At 37.2% G+C, this 18498-nt stretch overlaps 1 protein-coding gene across 1 annotated transcript in view; it reads right to left on the bottom strand.

Annotated features, from left to right (window-relative positions):
* Window positions 1-13037: 13037 nt before the first annotated feature.
* Window positions 13038-18498, bottom strand: part of WDR64 (WD repeat domain 64) — a 153624-nt gene continuing 148163 nt past the window's right edge. Inside the window, exon 28 of the mRNA XM_060142078.1 lies at window positions 13038-13121. Within this exon, the coding sequence (XP_059998061.1) occupies window positions 13038-13121 (84 nt within the window). The remainder of the gene's footprint in view (window positions 13122-18498) is intronic.

Here is an 18498-nt window from a genome sequence, read left to right on the forward strand (position 1 = left end):
CCAATTTAGAAAAATTTAGCCTTTTATTTTTTCTTTGCTTAACTGTTGTGGATATGATTTCCAATACTATGTTGAATAAAAATGGTGAGAGTGGGCATCCTTGTCTTGTTCCTGATTTTACAGAAAAAGCTTTCAGCTTTTCACCATTGAGTATGATGTTAATTGTTGCTTTGTCACATATGGTCTTTATTATGTTGAGGTATGTTTCTTCTCTACATACTTTTTTGGGAGTTTTTATCGTAAATGGATGCTGAATTTTGTCAAATGATTTTTGCATACACGAGATGATCATATGTTTTGCATCCTTTGTTTTGTTAATGTGGTGTCTCACATTGAGTGATTTGTGGCTATGGAACCATCCTTGCATCCCTGGGATAAATTCCACTTGATCATGGTTTATGATCCTTTAATGTGTTGTTGAATTCAGTTAACTAATATTTTGTTGAGGATTTTTGCACACATATTCATCATAATATTGACTTGTAATTTTTTGTGATGTCTTTGTTTGGTTTTGGTATCAGGGTGATGCTGGCCTTATAGAATGACTTTGGAAGTATTCCTTCCTCTTCCATTTTTTTTTTTGTTGTTGTTTATGAATAGCTTGAGAAGGCTAGGCATGAACTCTTCTTTAAATATTTGGTCACCTCCTGTCAAGCTGTCTGATCCTGGACTTTTGTTTGTTTGGAGTTTTTAAAAATTACTGATTCAATTTCATTACTGGTAATTGGTCTGTTCATATTTTCTATTTTGTTCTAATTCAGTCTCGGGAGATTGTATGTTTCTAGGAATTTGTTCATTTCTTCTAGGTTGTCCATTTTATTGGTGTATACTAGTTATCTCTTATGATTCTTTGTATTTTATTGGTGTATACTAGTTATCTCTTATGATCCTTTGTATTTCTGTGGTGTCATTTGTAATTTTCTCTCTTTCTTTCTGATTTTGTTTAAATACAACCTCTCTCTTTTATTCTTGATGAGTCCGGCTAAGGTTTATTAATTTTATTTATCTTTTCAAAGAACCAGCTCTTAGTTTCATTGATTTTTTTGTCTCTATTTTATCAGTAATTATTTCTGCTTGGTCTTTATGATTCCTTTCCTTCTACTAACTTTGGGTTTTGTTTGTTCTTCGTTTTCTATTTCCTTTCATTGTAAGGTTAGGTTGCTTACTTGAGATTTGTCTTGTTTCCTGATGTAGGCTTGTATTGCTATAAATATCCCTCTTAGAATTGCTTTTGCTGTGTCCCATAGATGTTTGAATTGTTGTATTTCCAATTTCATTTGTCTCCAGACATTTTTTTTAATTCCCTCAGTGACTCATTTGTTGTTTAGTAGCATGTTCTTAAGCCTGCATGTGTTTGTGTTTTTTGCAGTTTTTTTCTTGTAGTGATTTCCAGTCTCATAGCTTTGTGGTTGGAAAAGTTACTTGATATGATGTCAGTCTTCTTAAATTTATTGAGACTTGTTTTGTAGCTTAGGATGTGATCTAGCCTGCGATCTAGCCTGCAGAATGTTTCATGTGCAGTTGGAAATAATATGTCTTCTGTTGCTTTTGGATGGAATGTATATAGAGATCTATTAAGTCCATCTGTTCTAATGTGTCATTTAAGGCCAGTGTTTCCTTATTGAATTTCCATCTGGATAATCTATTAATGTAAGTGGGGTGTTAAATCCTCTACTATTATTGTATTACTCTCAATTTCCCCCTTTGTTTATTAATATATGCTGTATTTATTTAGGTGCTTCTATGTTAGGTGCATATATATTTACAATTGTTATATCTTCTTGATGGATTGATTTCTTTATTGTTATGTAATGTCCTTCTTTGACCCTGATAACTCATTATTGACTGGGGGATTTTTGCAGAAACTATGCCTGTGGCCAGTGATTTTTATTTTAGCTGGCCAAAAATTAATTCTGTTATTTCACTAACTTTGTGGGTTGTTACATTAAGTAGTTACACCTGACACACCTGTAAAGTCTTCTAATTTTTGTGAAATGTTGTCTTCAATCCACTCTTCTGTAGAAGCAAAGGGGCATTCTCCAACACCATGGGTTTCATTTTCACTTTCCATATCAGAATCAATCACTAAGATTTTTTGTTGGTCTAATATTCACAATGTCTGAATCAGAACTATATTCTAAAGAATTATCACCTTCTGAGACACTAGTACATATGTCACTCAGTCGATCAAAGAAAGTATCTGCATAGATTCACTGAAAAATTCTTCTTCACTCAAAATTTTGTGATGCATTATTTTTGAAAATTTTATGTTTATAGTATACACAAGGTTGGAACAAAAACCTAATGGAGAAAAATGTGAATGATAATGACAATCATAAATTGTATACTGAACTCTCGGTCAATTTTAAGCTCTGACAACTTTGCACAGTGATGTTAATTGTATCACTCTCTAAAAACGTATTGATACATCTCCAGTCAATAACGTTCAGGTAACAAAAGATGTATTAATATGTCTCCAGTCAATAATGCGATAACAGTCTTTGTTTTAAATTCTACATTGTCTGATATGAATATTGTTATCCCAAGTTTCCTTCCTTTTCCATTTGCATGGAATACATTTTCCATCTCCTCACTTTTGGTCTGTGTGTGTATTTAGCTCTGAACAGAGGTTTTTGTAGGCAGCATATATGTTGGTCTTGTTTTTATATCTATTCAGCCACTCTATGTCTTTTGATTGAAGCATTTAGTCCGTTTACACTTAATGTAATTATTGATATATCTGAACTTTCTCTTTTCTGTTAATTGTTTTCTGGTTGTTTTTACAGTTCTTTATTTTTCCTTTCTTTTTCTTTTGCTCCCTTCCCTTGTGATTTGATGACTATCTTTAGTGTTATGTTTGAATTCCTGTGTGTGTGTGTGTGTGTGTGTGTGTCTGTTATATACATTTCTGGTTTGTGGTTATCAAGAGGTTTATATATGACTAAATAGAAATGTTAATATATAAATATACATAGTATATATATGACTATTTTAGTTGATGATCTCTTAAGTTTGAACCATTCTAACAACCCTGTACTTTTTCTCCTCCCCCACCATTTTATGTTTTGACATCATATTTTACATCTGTTTGTTTTGTGTATCCCTTAACTATTCATTGTGAGTAAATGACTTTACTACTTTTGTTTTTTAAACTTCCTACTAGATTTGGAAGTGGTTGATCTACTATTATTACTGTATATTTACCTTTAACAATGAGATTTTTCTTTTTGTAATTTTCATATTTCTAATTGTATTCTTTTCTGCTTAGTAAAGCCCCATTAACATTTCTTGTAAAGCTTGTTTAGTGGTGCTGAACTCTTTTAGCTTTTGCTTCTCTGTAAAACGTTTAATCTCTCCTTCAAATCTGAGTGAAAGTTTTACCGGGTAGAGTATTCTTGGTTGTAGCTTTTCCCTTTCATCACTCAAAATATATTGTACCACTCCCTTCTGGCCTGTTGAACCATCCTTGTTACCCTTGGAATGAATGCACCTTGATCATGGTGTATGATCTTTTTTATGTGCTGTTAGATTTGGTTTGCTAATATTTTGTTGAGGATTTTTGCATTAATATTCATCAAAGATATTGGCCTGTAATTTTTTTTGTAGTGTCTTTGTTTGGCTTTTGTATCAGGGTAATGGTGACCTCATAGAATGAATTTGGGAGTATTCCCACCTCCTCAAATTTATGGAATAGTTTGAGAAGGATAGGTATAAGTTCTTCTTATATGTTTGGTAGAATTCCCCGGTGAAACTGTTCAGCCCTGGATTATTGTTTGTGAGGACTTTTTAAAATTACAGGTTCTATTTTACTTATAGTGATCAGTCTGGTCAAATTGTCTGTTTTTGCTTGACTCAGTGTTGGCAGGCTCTATATTTCTAGAATTTGTCCATTTCTTCTAGGTTGTACAATTTTTTGACATATAACTGTTCATAGTATTGTCTTATGTGTTTTGTATTTCTGTGGTATCAGTTGTTATTTCTCCCTTTTCATTTCCTATTTTGTTTATTTGTGTCCTCTCTTTTTCTCAGTGAGCCTGGCTAGTGTTTTGTTAATTTTGTTTATCTCTTTAAAAAACCAGTTATTGGTTTTATTGATCTTTTCTATTTTTAAAAATCTCTATTTATTTCCTCTCTGATCTTTATTATTTTCTTCCTTTTGGGGCTTTTCATTTGTTTGTTTGTCTTCTTTTTAAATTATTTTAGGTGGTAGGTTAGGTTGTTTATTTGAGATTTTTCTTCTTTCTTGAGGAGGGCCAGTATCACTATGAATTTTCTGCTTAGAACTGCTTTGGCTGCACCCTATACATTTTGTATGGTTGTTTTTTTCATTTTTGTTTGTCTTGAGGTATTTTCTGATTTCTTCTTTGATTTTTATCATTGACCCCATTGGGTATTTTAATAGCATGTTGTTTAATCTCCATATGTTTCTTCTTTTCCCATTTTTCTTTCTGTAGTTGATTTCTAGTTTCATACTCTTGCAGTCAGAAAAGATGGTTGACATAATTTCTATCTTCTTAAATTTGTCAAGTCTTGTTTTGTGACCTACTATGTGGTCTATCCCAGAGAACATTCCATGCATGCTTGAAAAGAATGTGTATTCTGCTTTTTTTGGATGTAGTGTCCTGTAGATATCAACTAAGTCCAACTGTTGCCTTATTGCTTTTCTGTCTGAATGATTTGTTCACTGATGTCAGTAAGGTGTTAAAGTCTCCTACTATTATTGTATTATTGTCAGTTTCTCCCTTTCTGTCTGTTAGTATTTGCTTTATATATTTCGGTGCTCCTGTGTTGGGTGCCTATATGTTAGCAAGTGTAATATCCTCTTCTTCTACTCATCCCTTTATCATTATATAATGTCCTTCTTTGTCTTTCTTTATGGCCTTTGTTTTAAAGTCTATTTTGTTTGATATGAGTGCTGCTACCCCTGCTTTCTTATTGTTTCTGTTTGCATGAAATATCTTTTTCCATCTCTTCACTTTCAGTCTGTGTTCATTCTTCATCCCAAAGTGATTTTACTGTAGGCAGCATATTGCAGGTTCTATTTTTTTTTTCCCAATCAGCTACTCTATGTCTTTTGATTGAAACATTTAGTCCATTGACATTTTAAGTAATTGTTGATAGGTGTATACTCGTTGCCATTTTAATCCTTGTTTTCCAGTTATTTTTCTAGGTCTTCTTTGCTCATTTCTTCTTTTCATTTTTCTTTTTGTGGTTTGATGATTTTATTTTGTAGTATCCTTGAGTTTTTTTTTTTTTTTTTTTAGTGAACTTAGTGTATGTTTTTGATTTGTGATTACCATGGGGGTTCATGTATATTGACACATATCTATATTTACTTGCTTTAAACTGATAGTTATTTAACATCAAACACATTCTAAGAGATCTATATTTTTTTACTCTCCCTTCCCCCCACATTTTCTGATTTTTATGTCCTATTTTACATCTTCATGTTTATCCTTTCACTGTTTATTGTAGTTATAATTGCTTAAAATGTTTAATTTTTTAAAATCTCTGTACTGACTTATTTAAGTGATATGAAATCCTTACTATATATTTGCCTTTCCTATTGGGATTTCCCCTTTCCTAAATATTCTTGCTTCTTTTCCATTTAGAGAAGAGCTTTCAACATTTCTTTTAGGATAAGTTTAGTATTGCTGAATTCCTGTAGTTTTTACTTGTCTGAGAAATTCTTTATCTCTCTTTCTATTCTAAATTATAATCTTACTGGGTGGAGTCTCCTATGTTGCAGGCTTTTCCCTATCAGGACTTTGAATACACCATTCCACTCCCTTCTGGCCTACAAAGTTTCTGCAGAGAAATCAGCTGATAGGTTTATAGGGGTTCCCTTGTAAATAACTCTTTATTTTTCTCTTGCTGCCTTCAGAATCCCCTCTATCTTTTAACCTTTGCCATCTTTTTTTTTTTTTTTAATTTTTTTTTTTTTTTTTTTTGTGGTACCCGGGCCTCTCACTGTTGCGGCCTCTCCCGTTGCGGAGCACAGGCTCCGGACGTGCAGGCCCAGCGGCCATGCACGGGCCCAGCCGCTCCACGGCATGCGGGATCTTCCCGGACCGGGGCACGAACCCGTGTCCCCTGCATCAGCAGGCGGACTCTCAACCACTGCACCACCAGGGAAGCCCTTGCCATCTTAATTATGATATGTTGTGGTGTGGGTCTGTTGGTCAGTTCATCTTGTTTGGAACCCTTTTCATTTTACTTAACTTTCTCTGTCTCTATGAATTTAGGGGAAACAGTTATCTACTGTGGTTTTGAAGGGGTTTTTTTTTGGGAGCATTCATCTGTAGACTGTGTCTGTCCGTTTTCTTTGGTAAAAGAGCTAGTTTTGATATGGACACCAGCTACATCTTTCCTCAGGGTATGCTGCCCCACCCCCATCAAGAGGGTGTGGTTGGTGTTGGAGTATCTAAAGCCTGTGTAGGGTGTGAGGCGGGACTTCCTCTTTGCTCTTTGTCTGTAACTACCCTGTCAGGGGTGGGGAGTTGAAGTAGATGTTGTTGGAGTGTAAGCCCTGAGAGTTGAGCTTGATTAGACTCCATTCCTCTTGAATGCTTGCCCTGCCCCAGGAGGAAAGTTCTGAAGCAAAGTAAGCCCATGTGCTCACAAAGCACTGATGCATCACCTGTGTAGGCATCCATGGTCCTGCTTAGATGCAGCCCAAGTTCGGTTTCCTTTCCTCTGTTGTGTTAATTCTAGATCTAGTACAAGGCTTTGGCATGGAATGGGTGGGGCTGGAGTGTTTACTAGGCTGGGGGTGGGGGTTGGGGTGTTGTGGCTGCAGAAATTAAGGTGGCTGAACTGACACCATAGATCTGGGCTGCCTCTGTGGCAGTCTTCTCCCAGGACCTGTATGCCCCAGATCTAGGGCTAAGCTGTGGCATGGTGTGGGTTAGGCCCAGGCTCTCTCTCAGCTCAAGGAGGTTCCTGAGGTATCGCCCAAGTAAGCACTGACAAAGACCACTGCAGCCCCACCTGGACCATACCCCAGCCCCCCTGGGATGTCTCTGTGTAGCTAGACCAAGTCTTTTCACAGGGCTAAGCTAGCCCAGATCATGCACCAGGCTGTGGTGTGGAGTGAGCAGGGCCAGGTGTTCACCCCATTTGGATTTTGGGGACTACGATGAGGTGACAGCAACCAATGCAGAACTTTCTCTACCCTGACTGTTGGCAAGCTAGCATGCATGCACTCTTTGCAAGTAGAGTCTAGGCTTCTCCAGCCCTTCTATCTGTCCCAGCAGTTCTCTCAGTAGCCAAGTGGGCTTGTCTCCTCTGTGTAGGACCTCAGGACTGGGATACCCAGTCTGTGGCTCAATCTGCTCACTCCCTAGGGTGAGGGTCCACCTGTGTGGACCATTTCTTCCTTTTAGATTCCTCCTAGATTCAGAGGACCTGACCTTATGCCTTTTTTTCCATCCTATCCAGTTATGTGGAAATCTTTCTTGCAGCTATGGTTGTATAAGAATTCTTCTGCCAGTCTCCAGTTAGTTTTCCATGAGAATTATTCTACATGTAGATGTATTTTGATATGTTTGCAGGGGGACATGAGCTCCACATCTCCTACTCCACCATCTTGATCCAACTCTCTAAGTATCTTTATAATCATTACCTGGACTCTTTATTAGGTAGATTGCTTACCTCTACTTTTCTTAGTTCTTCTGGAGTTTATCTTGTTCCTTCATTTGGATCATATTCTTCTGTTGCCTCATTTATTATTCTCTGGTTTTATTTCTATGTATTAGGTAGGTTGTTTACATTTCCTGATCTTGGAGGAGTGGCCTTATGTAGTAAACATCCTGTGGATCTCTGCAACACACTCCCTTCTGATCACCAGAGCTATAGGTTCTAACGGTTCCCCCTATGTGCACTGAGTGGGTCCTTCTGTAGTGACAGGGCCAACTACTGCTGCCCCCACCCAGTTGGTCACACACAGCGGGCTGGCAGTCTTCATGACTGGCTTCATGGCCCAAGGAGTCCTGGGGCTGGTACTGTCTACCTGGTAGGTGGAGCTGTTCTTGGAGAGTGTGGCTGTGGGACCTGAGGAGTCCTGAGGCCAATGCTCACCTGCTGGTGGTTAGGACCAGGTCCCAGTATGGCTGGTTTTGTGGCTTATAGTACTCCAGAGCTGATGCTGATCCATTGGTAGGCAGGGCCATTTCCCAGGATGGCTGCTTTTGGGACCCAGGCATTCCTGGAACTGGTGCTAGCCCATTGGTGGTCAAGGTTGGGTTCCCACACAGCTGGCTACTTGGCCTGGGAGGTTCTGGGACTGGTGCTGATCAGCTGGTTGTTCAGTTAGCCCCTAGCACTAACAGGTTACAGTGAGGATTCCAAAATGACACTTGCCAGCACCAGTGTCCTTGTGTTAGAATGAGCTCCCCCAAAATGACTTCTACCAGTGTCTAGGTCCCCAGGGACAGTCCTAATAACCTCCTACCTCTCCTGGAGTCTGTCCAAGATCAGCAATTGGGTCTGACACAAGAGTCTTTCAAATTACTGTCTCTGCCCTGGGACTTGGAGCCTGTGAGATTTTTGCATGTGCCCTTTAAGAGTAGAATCTCTGTTTCTTACAGCTCTCTGGCTCTCCTATACAGGCATCCTGCTAGCCTTCAGTGCTAACATTCTGGGGGGCTCATCTGTTGCAGAACTCCTGGTCTGGGGAGTCCCATGTTGGGGTCAGGCCCCGCACTCCTTGGAACAAACCTCTAATCTCTGCAGCTGAGATTATCCTTCTGATTTTGGGTCATCTATCCAGGTATGTGGGTCTTGACTATACCACATCTTCATGCTTCCTATCCATTTTGTTATGGTTCCTTCTTTATATTTATCTTTAGGTATGGAAAATCTTTTGTTAGTCTTCAGATCATTCTCACCAATAGGGTCTCTGTAAATAGTTGTAATTTTGGTTTGCCCATGGCAGTAGGTGAGCTCATGATCTTCCTACCTCTTGGCTTAATCTTGGTCACACCCCTGTTTATTTTTAAATTATCTGTATTTTAAAACTCTATGACATTACTGTTATTGCTTTATCCTGTTAATGTTCATTTAAGTTAACCACTTGTATACGATTTTCCATCTCTGAACTCCTATCCATTTTCCATCTTCTTAAATAATATCCTTTAGTGCTTTCTTTAATGTGTTTCTACTATGATTAATTTCCTCAATTTTTGTTGTCCAGAATCCTATGTGATTTTTAGCTATTTTCCCCTTGACTGAGAATGCTTAGCTAGCATTCATTTTATTTCAGAACTTCGAGGATACCATTCTATGTTTTCTGGCGCTTCACAACCATTTTTTTCTGTGGAGAAGTTGGCAGAAGTCATTTTAATTGTGCTACTTTGAAGATATTTTGTCCTTTTTCTACTTCTGTTGCTTCCATAATTTGTTCTTTGTTCAATTTTCAGCAATTTTACTATGAAATGTGTGGATTTGCATTTTTTAATTAATAATTGTTTATTTTGCCTAAGGCCAATGGCTCTTCCTGATTCTGTAGGTTAGAGGCTTTATCAGGTTTTGAAAACTAACTGAATATTGCTGCAACCTATTCTTTTCTCTCCTGGTACTACTGTTATTCTTCATATTACCTCAATTCTGCTTTTACCCTCTCTTGTTTTTCATCTTTCCATCTCTCAGTGCTTCATTACAGATAATTCCTTGTAACCTATATTTTTCAGCTCACTAATTTTCTATTTAGTTGACTTAGTCTGTTGTTATATCCTTTGAGTTTTTCATTTTTGTCATTGTGTTTTTTCGTTCTAGAATTTCCATTTAGTTCTTATCAACAATTTCTATTTCTTTGCTAAAATTCTAAATCTTGTGTTTTTGGTTTTTTTTTTGCGGTACGCGGGCCTTTCACCGTTGTGGCCTCTCCCGTTGTGGAGCACAGGCTCCGGACGCGCAGGCCCAGCGGCCATGGCTCACGGGCCCAGCCGCTTCGCGGCATGTGGGATCCTCCCAGACCGGGGCACGAACCCATGTCCCCTGCATCGGCAGGTGGACTCTCAACCACTGCGCCACCAGAGAAGCCCTAAATCTTGTGTTTTATCTCCTCCAATATAATAAGCACAGTTATTTTAAAGTCTATATCTGGAGTTCCCAGGTGTTGTTTCTATTACCTGCTGTTTTCTGTCAGTTGTCATTCTTGTTGTCTTGTGTCCTCATGTACCTAGTCATTTTTTGTAGTGTCATAGGTATATATTTGGAATAGTAAAGATGTAAGGCCTAAGATGACATCATCTTTCTCCACAGTATGTACTCCTGCTTCTGAAGGCTCCTGGGTACTCTAGCAATTTAGGATTACCTTAGTCCAATTTCAGGGATTAAAATATCTGGAGGCAGAACTGTAGTCCCAGTGAAGATCTGTTTAACTTTATGTCACTCTTATTTCTAATATGCAGGTTTTTGGAGCCTCAACCCAAAGCCAGAGGGGATTATACCTTGATGGGGTCTGGATTCCTTTCCCTGTCCCTTTAGCCCTAATTATCACTTCAACTCCTTAGCCACTTAACCTTCCATTCTTGAATCACCACATGCTTACAGGAGAAAATTAGCTTCAAAAGTTGAGCCTCAGTCCTCCCCTAGAATCTGGTACATTCATGCTTCACCATCCTATTTGTGATCAGATGCCTTCATAGAGATTTCTTTATTTTGTCCTTGTTTCTTAGTTGTCTTTAGTGGGAGTGATTGGTCCAAACTACATAGTCTACCATCACCTGAGGCAGAAATCATTACCTTATGTTTTAGTAAATATTTTAACTCCACGCTAAAATAAAATATTCTTATTTATTTGTCAACAAGTCAAGCCTTTTCTTAAATGATTAATTTACTCGGCCTCTCATTTGATAAGTGAGGGAAAAGACAAAATTTTTCTACATATTTTGTGTATCATTTAAAATTATTATAATCACATAATTAGTTATACTGCTATTCTTAACATTATACTGACTAAAATACAATCATTTATTACATAATGTGCAAAAATTCCAAAATATTTTTTTTAATTATGAGGGTCAAGAAATTGTATATTTCTGTTAAAAGAGGTTTGAGAGAATTCCTCAGTCAAAAAAGGAGAGGGATGCTAATTTAGGGCCTTGAATGCCACATTAAAGGAATTGAGTGCATGGCAGGGTATTCAATATTGTCTCATTCTAGGAAATGTACGCCTAGGGATGAAATGGCCTTCTTTTACAACTGAGATTGAGAGGCAGGAAATGAGATCATTTTCATAAACTCCTTTGAATTTTCTTGTTACTTTTAGAATTTTTTTTTTTATAAAGAGTATTCTGGGGCAAAATGGATAAAGGAGGTTAAAAGTTTCAGACTTCCAGTTATAAAATAAATAAGTCATTGGGATGTAAAGTATAACACTGTGACTATAATTAATAATACTGTGTTGTATATTTGAAAGTTGCTGAGAGTAGATCTCTGCTTTTTGTTTGCTTTTTTATTCCTCAGCAACCCTCAGGTGCCTGCACTCCAGCTGCTCCCCGATGTACTCCCCAGAGAGTAGATCTTAAAAGTCCTCATCACAAGAAAAAAATAAATGCAACTACATATGGGGATGGATGTTAATTAGACTTAATCTGGAGATCACTTCACAAAATATACTAATGTTGAATCATTTTATTGCACACCTGAAACTAATATAATATTATATGTCAATTATACATCAATTAAAGGAAAAAAATCTCCTGGCTTTCTTAGGTATTTAGGGCCAATTTCCCATAACTATATTCTGTTTTTGCAGGAGTCTCTTCTTTCATTTGAGTGAATGATACAAATTATTTTTAAAAAATTAAAAAACCTTAATGTTCAATATTTTCTGTTGGAACTTTAGTTTTGAATGTAATTAAAATAAGTGAAGAAAAAAGTTAAAAGAAAAAAATCAATAGGAAAAATGATTAGATTCCTATGAACAATAAAAATTAGTACATGTCTATAAATAAACATAAAAAAGTAAAATTTTTTATTCATATGAATAAGATCCATATGAATAAAAAATTTGCTTAGCTTCCCAAAGTTGTTGGGATTTAAGAATTATAGAACACTTCCTAGAATGTAAAGGCAGTATCAAATGTTCAGGGACCATAGTTTTTTCTTCCCATGTAGCCTTGTGCTTTGGGGAAAGTAGACTAACCCTTGACACAGGAATGCTTTTATTACTTAGAATCACAAATATTTTTCCCAAAATGATTTGGGTCAGCCAGTCTTCAGGCTTCAATTCTTGATACTTCCTCATGTCTTTGACTTATTTAAAATCTCATTTATTATTGATCAAATATAGATGCTTTCATTTTTTACATGAGTATCCAATGGTGAAATTAATCATTTGTTCAAAATATCAGAATCAATTAATAAAGGTATCAGTAAAAGATGAACCCCAGCAACTGCAGATAACCATTCAAGTTCTATTATCTGGAGTCATTTATAGTCTAAATGCAAATAACTTCTGACTTTATCTAAGAAACTCTGAGCATTTTCTTCCATATGACATTTCTCTAAATGAAAAAGACAAATAGCTAGAGGCTTGACTGGCACATTTTTCTTTTTAAAAATAATTCTCTTTATACTGCACATAGCATGACACATAAGTAATTTTACTCTTACTGCGTACATTCTGATAATAATTCTGGTTATAAATTAGGGTGAACAATGGGGGGAGGTGGAAAACAAGTCATTGATAACCATATTATTTTAGATCTACTTATGCTATTGATTTTGTTTCTTTATGAGTCATTTTTCTGACAGTAAATAAGAAATATTCCTTATTCAGTAAGTGGATTTCCATGTATGAAAGAAGCTGGCCAACTGGATGTTGCTGCTTGCATGGTATTCAGAGATGAGACCATCTGAAGACCCTGAGTAATCTTTTCCATCAATAGGATGGCCTGAGGATACAGAGGTTGGTGACAATATCTGATAGACCCTCACTTTCATCCTGAAATAAAGACTGGAGTATCACTGAGACCTTGCCATTTGAAGTGCAGCTCAGGCAACAGCAGCCACTTCTGATTTTTCTCTCTTTACTTGGGGATAGCTGGGAAGAAAGAAGAAGTCAGATTTATCTGTGGGACAAGATTTCCTTTCAGACTTCTCCTCCGTTGTACCTGTGAAATAAAGGACAGGTCAGTTAGTAACTGCATTATATGACAAACACAATTTTTTAGAGTCAATCTGTACCACTAATTTTTATGAAGATTTTAATCCTCCTAAAGGATTAAAGGAAGAAAGTTTAGTTATTTACTTAGCTACCCTGTGTGCCTCCTGGGTAAAAATGTGTTAAAAAAAAAATAGGAGGTGAGGCTCCAGCAGCTCATGGTGGAAGAGCAAAGGCTTTAGAACTACTTAACTCTGGAATTATCCATTCTTGCAATTCTCTGTCTAATCTGCAAAGGGTTGGGGGTTGGTTAAAATAAAAGAAAACAAAGAAGCTTGTTAGGTTGTTGTAATATTAATATCATGAGTCCATTGTCTTATAAAAAAATAAAATCAAGTGATGATCCCACAAATGAGAAAAATTGTTAGTTTTGAATTAGATATTTTTAGAAAACATGCATATAAAAAGTTAAGCTTGTTTGGTTTCAAAATTTAGATCAAGAGGTGTCTAAATTTGTCAGAGAGGAAGCAAGATGGTGGAGTAGAAGTACCTAAGCTCACCTCTTCTCATGAAAACATCAAAATCACAACTAACTGCTGAAAAACCATCAACAAAAAACCTGGAATCTACCAAAAAGATACTCTACTTTCATTTCAAAGACAAAAAAGCCACAATGAGACAGAAGGAGGGGTGCATCTGTGATACAATCAAATACTATACTTTCCACAAACTGGAAAATAATTAAATCACAGAGGTTTTCCCACAGGAGTGAGAGTTCTGAGCCCCACATCAGGCATCCCAGCCTGGGGGTCTGGCATCAGGAGGAGGATCCCCAAGAGCATTTGGCTTTGAATGCAAATGGGATTTGATCACAGCAACTCCACAGGACTGTGGGAAACAGAAACTCAACTCTTGGAGGGCAAACGCAAGGTCTTGTGTGCACCAGGACCCCAGGGGAAAAAAGCAATGACTTCATAGGAACCTGGGCCAGACCTACTAGCTGGCCTTGGAGGGTCTTCTGGGGAGGTGGGGAAGGCTGTGGCTCACTGTGGGGACAAGGACACTGGTGGCAGAGGTACTGGGAGATATTCATGGACATGAGCTCTCCTGGAGGCTGCCATTTTGACACCAAGTCCTGGTACCACCCAACAGCCCGTAGGCTCCAGTGCTGGGATGTCTCAGGTCAAACAAACAATGGGGCAGGAACAAAGCCCCACCGATCAGCACACAGGCTGCCTAACATCTTCCTGAGACCACAGCCCCCTCTAAACACACCCCTTGACACAGCCCTGGCCACCAGAGGGTCAAGACCCAACTCCATTGACCAGAGGATAGGCACTGGTCCCTCCCACAAGGAAACCTTCCCAAGCCTCTTAGAACAGACTCAGTCACCAGGGAGCAGACATCAGAAGCAAGAGGAACTACAGTCCTACAGCCTACAGAATGGAGACTGCAAACTGAAAGCTAGACAAAATGAGATGGTAGAGGAATATGTTCCAGATGAAAGAACAAGATAAAACCTCAGAAGAACAACTAAGTGAAGTGGAGATAGGCAACATACCCACCCAAAAATTCAGAGTAATGATAGTAAAGATCATGCCAGATCTCAAAAAAGAATGGAGGAGTAGACCAAAAAGATACAAGAAATGTTTAACAAAGAGCTAGAAGACATAAAGAAAAAACAAACAGATTTGAACAATACAATAACTGAATGAAAAATACACCAGAAGGAATCAATAGCAGAATAAATGAGGCAGAAAAAATGGATTAGTGAGCTGCAAGACAGACTGGTGGAAATCACTGTCACAGAACAGAATAATAATTTAAAAAAAAAGAATGAAAAGAAATGAGGACCGTTTAAGACATCTAGGAGAACATTAAATGCACAGACATTAACATTATAGGTGTCCCACAAGGAGAAAAGAGAAAGAAAGGGCCAGAAAAGCTATTTTAAGAGATAATAGCTGAAAACATCCCTAATATGTGAAACAGTCAGCCAAGTCCAGGAAGTGCAGAGAGTCCCAGGCAGGATAAACCCAAGGAGGAGCACAGTGAGACACATATTAATCGAATTGACAAAAATTAAGAAAGATAGAAAATATTAAAAGCAACAAGAAAAAAGCAACAAATAACATACAAGGGGATCCCCATAAGTTTCTACAGCAGAAACTCTGTAGACCAGAAGAGAGTGGCATGATATAGTTAAACCTATATATAGGTTTAAAGGGAAAAAGGGAAAAAACTATAACCAAGAAAACTCTACCCAGCAAGGCTCTTGTTCAGATATGATGGAGAAATCAAGCTTTACAGACAAGCAAAAGGTAAGAGAATTCAGCACCACCAAACCAGCTTTACAACCAATGCTAAAGGAACTTCTCTAGGCAGAAAAGAAAAGGCCACAACTAGAAACAAGAAAATTACAAGTGGAAAAGCTCACCATTAAAGGCAAACATACAGTAAAGGTAGGAAATCATACACACACAAATATGATATCAAAACGAGCAATCATGATAAGAGGAGAGGACAAGTGCAGAATATTGGAAATGCATCTGAAATTTAAGAGACCAGTAACTTAAAACAATCTTGTTTATATAGAGACTGCTATATCAAAACCTGATGATAACTGCAAACCAAAAATCTACAATAGATATACAAACAAAAAAGAAAAAGGAATCCAAACACAACACTAAAGATAGTCTTTAAATCACCAGAGAAGAGACCAAAAGAGGAAGGGAAGAAAAAAGACCTACAAAAGTAAATCCAAAACAATTAACAAAATGGCAACAGGAACATACATTCCGATAATTACCTTAAACATAAATGGATTAAATGCTTCAGCCAGAGAACTTAGACTGGTTGAATGGATAGGAAAACAAGACTCAAAAATATGCATTCTATAAGAGACCCACTTCAGATCTAGGGACACATACAGACTGAAAGTGAGGGGATAGAAAGAGATATTCCATGCAAATGGAAATCAAAAGAAAGCTAGAGTAGCAATACTCATATCAGACAAAATAGACTTTAAAATAGAGACTGCTATAAGAGACAAAGAAGGACACTACATAATGATCAAGGGATCAGTCCAAGAGAAGACATAACAATTGTAAATATAGATGCACCCAACATAGGAACACCTCAATATATATGGCAAATGCTAACAGCCATAAAAGGAGAAATCAACAGTAACAAAATAATAGTGGGTTGGGGGACTTCCCTGGTGGTTCAGTAGTAAAGAATCTGCCTTCCAATCCAGGGGACAGAGGTTCAAGCCCTGGTTGGGGAACTAGGATCCCACATGCTGCAGGGCAGCTAAGCCCACATGCCACAACTACTGAGGTAGCGTGCCTTAACTAGAGAGCCTGTGTGCTGCAAACTACAGAGCTCACATGCTCTGGAGCCTGTGCACCACAAGTAGAGAAGAGAAAACCCGCATGCCACAACTAGAGAGAAGCCCGCACGCCACAACAAAAGACCCCACATGCCTCAGCGAACTAAGCGCAACTAACCTCAGCGCAACTAAGACCCAATGCAGCCAAAAAATAAATAAATGAATAAATAAATAAACAATAGTGGGGGACTTTAACACCCCACTTTCATCAATGAACAGATCATCCAGACAGAAAATCGATAAAGAAACACAGGCCTTAAATGACACATTAGAACAGATAGACTTAATTGATATTTATAGAGCATTCCATCCAAATGCAGCAGAATACACATTCTTTTCAAGTGCACATGGAATATTCTCCTGGATAGATCACATGCTGGGCCATAAAAACCCCTTCCTAGATTTAAGAAAATTGAAATAATATCGAGCATCTTTTCCAACCACAACACTTTGAGACTAGAAATCAACCACAAGAAAAAAAGTACAAAAAAAAAATAACACAGGTGAAGGCTAAACAATATGCTACCAAACAACAAATGGATCACTGAAAAAATCAAAGAAGAAATAAAAAAATGCCCAGAGACAAATGAAAATGAAAACATGATGATCCAAAACTTATGAGACACAGCAAAAGAAGTTCTAAGAGGAAAGTTTATAGCAATAAAATTGTACCCCACAAAAGAAGAAAAATCTTAAATAACCTAACCTTACACGTAAAGCAACTGGAGAAAGAAGAACAAACAAAACCCAAAGTTAGTAAAAGGACAGAAATCATAAAGACCAGAGCAGAAATAAATGAAATAGAAATGAAGAAAAGAATAGAAAAGATCAATGAAACTAAAAGCTGGTTCTTTGAAAAGATAAACAAAATTGATAAAGCTTTAGCCAGACTCATCAAGAAAAAGAGGGAGAGGGCTCAAATCAATAAAATTAGAAATGAAAAAGGAGAAGTTACAATGGACACCACAGAAATACAAAGGATCATAAGAGACTAGTACCAGCAACTATATGCCAATAAAATGGACAACCTAGGAGAAATGGACAAATTCTTAGAAAGGTAAATCTCCCAAGACTGAACCAGGAAGAAATAGGAAGTATGAACAGACCAATCACAGGTACTGAAATTGCAACTGTGATTTAAAAACTTCCAACAAACAAAAGTCCAAGAACGATGGCTTCAGAGGTGAATTCTATCAAACATTTAGAGAAGAGTTAACACCTATCCTTCTGAAACTATTCCAAAAAATCTCAGAGGAAGGAACACTCCCAAACTCATTCTATGAGTCCACCATCACCCTGATACCAAAACCAGACAAAGTTACCACAAGAAAAGAAAATTACAGGCCAATATCACTGATGAACATACGTGCGAAAATCCTCAACAAAATACTAGTAAAGTGAATCCAACAATACATTAAAAGGATCATACACCATGATCAAGTGAGATTTATTCCAGGGATGCAAGGATTTTTCAATATCTGCAAATTGAACATTGTGATACACCACATTAACAAAATGAAGAATAAAATCCATATGATCATCTCAGTAGATGCAGAAAAAACTTTTGATGAAATTCAGCACCCATTTATGATAAAAACTCTCCAGAAAGAGGCATAGAGGGAAACTACCTCAACATAATAAAGGCCATATATGACAGACCCACAGCTAACATTGTGCCTAAAGATGAAAAGCTGAAATCATTTCCTCTAAGATCAGGAACAAGACAAGGATGTCCACTCTCTCCACTTTTATTCAACATAGTTTTGGAAGCCCTAGTTAAAAATAAACTCAAAACAGATTAAAGGCCTACATGTAAGGTTGTATACCATAAAACTGTTAGAGGAATATGTAGGCGAACCAACTTTGACATAAATCACCACAGTATCTTTTTTGATCACCTCCTAGAGTAATGGAAAAAAAACAAAAAATAAACAAATGAGACAATTAAACTCAAATGCTTTTGCACAGCAAATGAAACCATAAATAAAATGATAAG

Source organism: Lagenorhynchus albirostris, chromosome 2, assembly GCF_949774975.1.
Source record: "Lagenorhynchus albirostris chromosome 2, mLagAlb1.1, whole genome shotgun sequence".
NCBI lineage: Eukaryota > Metazoa > Chordata > Mammalia > Artiodactyla > Delphinidae > Lagenorhynchus > Lagenorhynchus albirostris.